General features: G+C 35.2%; 1 protein-coding gene across 1 annotated transcript; it reads right to left on the bottom strand.

Moving 5' to 3' along the window:
* Positions 1 to 363: 363 nt before the first annotated feature.
* LOC115975523 lies at positions 364 to 4,878 on the bottom strand. The gene is made up of 3 exons (XM_031096327.1): positions 4,621 to 4,878; positions 3,079 to 3,700; positions 364 to 722 (listed from the first exon to the last, which is right to left on the bottom strand). Exons 2-3 carry the CDS (start codon positions 3,627 to 3,629, stop codon positions 653 to 655), a joined length of 621 nt encoding a protein of 206 aa, XP_030952187.1. The 5' UTR covers positions 3,630 to 3,700; positions 4,621 to 4,878; the 3' UTR covers positions 364 to 652.
* Between the last annotated feature and the right edge of the window lie 204 nt (positions 4,879 to 5,082).

Below are 5,082 nucleotides of genomic sequence, written 5' to 3'. Positions count from 1 at the left end.
AAAAGTTAGATACTTTAATTGCACAAAAGTAAAGACAAAGGATTGAATTGAATTTTGGTCAAAATTAGAAGATACAATTTGTAAATTAGCCAAAAAAAGAATAACAATAACTAGTATGATTTTTCGCAAACAAAAATCAAATAATTGCACTTCTAATATAGGGATTGGTCAAAGACTCAAAGAAAATTAACCCACCAATGATAGATTAATTTTACAAGTAATGGCCTCAAAGCTCACAGCATCCCACTTCATAAAAACAAACTTCTACATATTGTTAAGAGAAGAACAATGGCCAAAGATAAATGAAATTCGAAAGATAAGCAGAAAAAGAATAACACGTTAATTAGGATGAAACAATAGACAATGAAGTCACACTTAACAAGAATATTAATAAACAAAATGAAGTGAAGCCAAGAGTGACAAAATTGAAAACGGCAGCAATCTAATATAGACACAAATTAACAGTCAGACTTTGCATGGCCAGAAATAAAGTTTCTTGCTGTGAATGGTATTCTGTGTCGCTCAAAAACCTGCATTTTCTTTTTCCCCATAAATCAATTGAACAAGGGAGGAAGCAAACAAGCTTGCTAGCAGATGCATCATTACATACAAATAGAAGTTGAGCCCACATCATCTTTGGGTAAAAGCCAAACTACATAATTGCACATGAACAACTTCTTTCATTCCCATTTTCAAATTCGTCATCTGATCCATCCGCCTCACTGCCATTGGATAGAGTTTCCATATCAGCAAAACAACTAAAAATTAAAGGGAGCAAAGAAAAGAAACAGAACCAAACACAAAAAAAATTGGTTTAATTATATGTTGCACCGGTACTTGTTCATTTTTCTTTGTTTTTTTTTTTGTGGGGGGGGGAGGGGGTGGGGTGGGGTCAGTTCAGCAAAACAACTAAAGATTAAAGGAAGCAGCAAACAAGAAAAGCAGAAGAAAGAAAAGAAACAAAACCAATAAAATTGGAAAAAAGAAGGGGAAGGGAGGGGAGTGGGGTATTGGTTTTATTATAGTTAGCACCCAGTACCTGTTCATTTTCCTTATTTATTTGGGTTGTTTTGGAAAAGTTCAGCTTTTTTGCTTTTTTTCCTGCTTTTGTATACCAAGACTAGGGATGAAACGAGTACGGGATGTGAAACCCCTGTTCTTGTACTGCAAAGGAAATCCTATTTCACACAGGTTTATTATGTAGAAAGTTGTATGCGACAGATTTTTAACTCAACATAACTGTTTATGGAGTAGAAGAATAAAACACCCACTAAAACCTAGGTTAGAGGATAAGTATCTAGAGGCATGCTATTGTGACTAAGAGGGTCAATTCCTAGAAGGGATATAGGGAACCTGCACCATTGATCAGGATCTAGAAGTTGGGAATCATCAATGAGTTGAACTTTGCCAGTCCCAAAGAGAAAATTTAGAGGGCCTGCTAATGTAATGAATTTTAGCAGGCTTATAGAATGTGTAAATTTCCATGGTAAATTGTCTATTTACCAGATAAATTGGAACTTACATGAGTATCTAAACATTGAGGCAAGCCTGATCATATTCTCCAACATTTTCAACTTATAATTATTGAGAAAAATTGTCACTATGGACTTTCAAGTAGGAGACTTCCATACAAATTAAATACCAAGAAGTTACAAACTAGTGACTTTAAGGAGAATTGATTTGATACTGAAAATCCATCTGAACTTTACCTTATAATAAATAGGATCCAAAAATTGATCTGAACTAAGTATGCTTACACAAGTAAAACTTAATTTTTAACTAAAATGGAAAAACACAGAAACACACACAATGAACCAAGAAAGGATCAACTAAAGCTTTATCTCACCTTAAGTATTAAATGAAATAACATGTCATTGCATGGCAATTGGCATGGAATAAAGTAAAACAAGTACTTTGCTTAAAAATAGTTAAGAAAAATTCAAAAAAGTAAGAATATTACAAGTAACCTACTGCACTTCAAAGAAGATAAAATCATTGCGATAGTCAATGATGTTTAAAATTTTATAACAAAAAGGTATAATAAAAGATGAAGGGCAGAGGTAAAAATCATAATCCCGACATTTACAATGAAACCTTATATATTTAACTAGTTTAGAAGGGCATAATTTTCAAAAATAATAACCAAAGTTTATAATTAGGAGAAAGAACAAAAACACTTGACTGAGTATTTCCATCCTTTTTATTTTTTTCATTGGTAAGTTACACGTGCGCCTAGTAGGGTCTTGAACCCACAATAATTCTCCACCTTGCTCTACAAATGGAAGAGGCGCAATTTGAGCTAGAGCTCATTGCTGAGTATTTCCATGCTTCAAACCTGCTACTTAATGTCAGCATAACAAGTAGCAACTATCTTGCATGAAAAGCACATGGAGTTTTTCTTTTCTTCTACCTCTCTCTTTCATGTCTTTATCTCAAACTGTCCCAGATCTCTAATATTTTCTCCCTACTTCTTTGTCTATCAAATCTTCTGCTTTTGATCTTTTGGATTGTTTTCCCACCTCCAAATCATTCTTCTATCTCCTTTATTTCCAATCAATCTTTCTCCTCCTCTTGTTTTTTTAATCTGTATATGTGTTTTAATGTTGACAATGACCTTGGAGGATCCTTGTGAAAATCTGAAATTCATAAGCTAAAAAGGAGTAGCCTCAACCTCCACATGTTCCAAATAGCACTCTAAACTGAGTGAATTTTTAACAGACTTTAAGGAACCCAAACTCCTAAATTACAGTAAATTATTAGGACCAACTGAAAGTATGAACATTCTCATACGTTATATGGGCGCTAAAGAATTTGAGAAACAAAGGCCAAGAACTTGCTCAGAGAACTAATGGTGACTGCTGTGAATCTGAGAACTCCTAGACATGAGCTATATTAGCTTAGCATCAATGGCACACAAATATTTACATGCCTAAACATTTTAACATTTCTAAAAGACATACACAACAAGGGACATCATTTGGGGAGGGGGGCAGGGAAGTAACAAACTCCTACAATTGCTTGAATACAAATAAAATACGAATAAAAACACCTATCTTAACAAGAAAAAAAAATCCACACCTGGGCTCAAATTCCTTGATCTCAAATAGCTCGCTCCCACAAGCATCTGTCCACTGCACTCTCCTCCGTTCCGTATGACCAGGGATATCATTACCCTTTTCAACCAATGCTTCTCTTTCATTGGCATTACCAACAGAAACAGGAGCTTCATCTGATGGCCTCTTCAAGCTACTTCTAAGAGAAACCTTTCTTGCAGCAATACTATCATCTAAATCAGCAGTACAATCCTTGCCCTTCTCAGAAACAAGAGGCCCTGGCAAGACATCATGCTGTTGGGCAGGGCCCACTTTAAGAGGCGATGGGGTGTCAAGCCCTGCAGAAGTGCGACCAAAGCAGACAAAGGAGGCGCACCCGCGGGGAAGCCAATTCTTCGTGGAAGCCAGCTGGAGGTTACGGTCGGATTCTTGGTCCACCAACTGGTACTGATTCCACGGCGAAACTCTCATGGGTTTATCTTCGTTCTTCTGACCCAAGAGAAGAAGGGTCAGACCCTTGCTATACCCAGAAGCTGAAGAAGAGAAGAACCCTCCACCTTCTACTGCCAATAACATCAGTTCTGCTCATCGGGCCATCCAGGAGAAATTTCTTTTTAGCTTCCTCCCTTTAGAAGGACCAAATTAACCTGTCGTGATTATCAGAAGTATCAGCATTGACATGTCAGAAGAGTATTCAACTCGTGAACAAGACTTTGTACCAATTTGTTACATTTCCTAAAATTGTATATGGATAATGGATATTATCAACTGTAAACTCAAAAAAGTTTCTGAATAGAACAGAATATCTTTGAAAATTATCAAGGGAAGCTGATAATTATTGGAAAATTAATAAGCCCCATTTGCAAACACTAATTTCAGAATATATCAGCAGTGAGAATTGAAAGGTAAAAAAAGAAAAGACCAGATTGAGCGCGACAAAAAGAGATCAAGTAAATATGCAACCAAACTAGCCATGGAAAATATCCATTTCCCACATAAATGCCCATTAAATTAATAAAATTACCACGTAAACCCTGAAAGAACTTTGAAAAAGGAATTTTATATAGCAGTACAAAGACAAGTCTACACAAATCATTAAAATTAAAATTTTTAAAAAAAAAAAATAACGATAAAACTTTGCTATGTATGCCATGAACTTATATTGCCATCAACTCCACATTCTATTAAGCAATATATATAGAAAACAAATCCATAATAATCCAATGATACTAATAAGTGATTATTACTTTGCGAATAAGGGTAAAAGTTGAAGATCTCATAACTCGAAAGCAACAAGAGCATACAACACAATACAGATTTGATAACAGACTTCATTTCCCACACCACACATACTAAACTTCAAATTTTAACTTTAATCAAACTATTCGAAGCACTATTTTTCTATATCAACCAAGTTAAATTATATATATATATAACAGTAAATTCAACAAGAAAAAACAAAACCCAACAAAGAAAAAGTTCGATTACAAACACCCACTTGGATTCACTTTAATTTGTCTGAGAAACGAAACGGAAAATCAGATCAGAGTGGAAAAGCGGGAAATACCTGAAAGCGAAGTCGAGGGGTATATAGGTAATTGTGAGATCTCTCCGGCGAGTAAAGCGGAAAACAAATCGGCGGCAGTAGAAACTCCGATCACGGCAAAGATCGGCGAGGAATGGGAAGAAAGAAAAAAGAAATTGAGGACCGAGTTTTATTTAAAAGGAGGAGGAGGGGATACTGATTGGGGTAGTGACTCTCAGTCTCAGGGCGCATGATAGCGATGCCGAGTTACTTTTTCTTTCTTTCGCCTTTATTTTATTTTATTTCCTCTGTATAACTTTTTGGGAAAGTACGTAAATATTGGAGTTTACTCCTACATTATAGTGATAGATAGTGGTGATTAAAAGAGAAAGTTTCCTTTTGTTTCGTTACCTAATGGCTGCTTTTAACCCATTTCCACTAATTTAATAATAACAACTTTGTTTCTCTCTATCTTCTCCAAAAAAAAAAAAAATATATATATAT

The sequence above is a fragment of the Quercus lobata genome, chromosome 2 (assembly GCF_001633185.2).
Source record: "Quercus lobata isolate SW786 chromosome 2, ValleyOak3.0 Primary Assembly, whole genome shotgun sequence".
NCBI lineage: Eukaryota > Viridiplantae > Streptophyta > Magnoliopsida > Fagales > Fagaceae > Quercus > Quercus lobata.
The sequence above is the reverse complement of the archived record's forward strand: the minus strand, read 5'-3'. Positions and strand labels throughout refer to the sequence as shown.

What these genes read in the sequence shown, in the direction of transcription:
- LOC115975523 (XM_031096327.1), bottom strand. Translation starts at nt 3,629, where the DNA reads ATGTTATTGGCAGTAGAAGGTGGAGGGTTCTTCTCTTCTTCAGCTTCT. An exon ending in ATCAAGGAATTTGAGCCCAG is followed by an intron (nt 723 to 3,078) that starts GTGTGGATTTTT and finishes ATCCAATGGCAG; the next exon opens with TGAGGCGGATGGATCAGATG.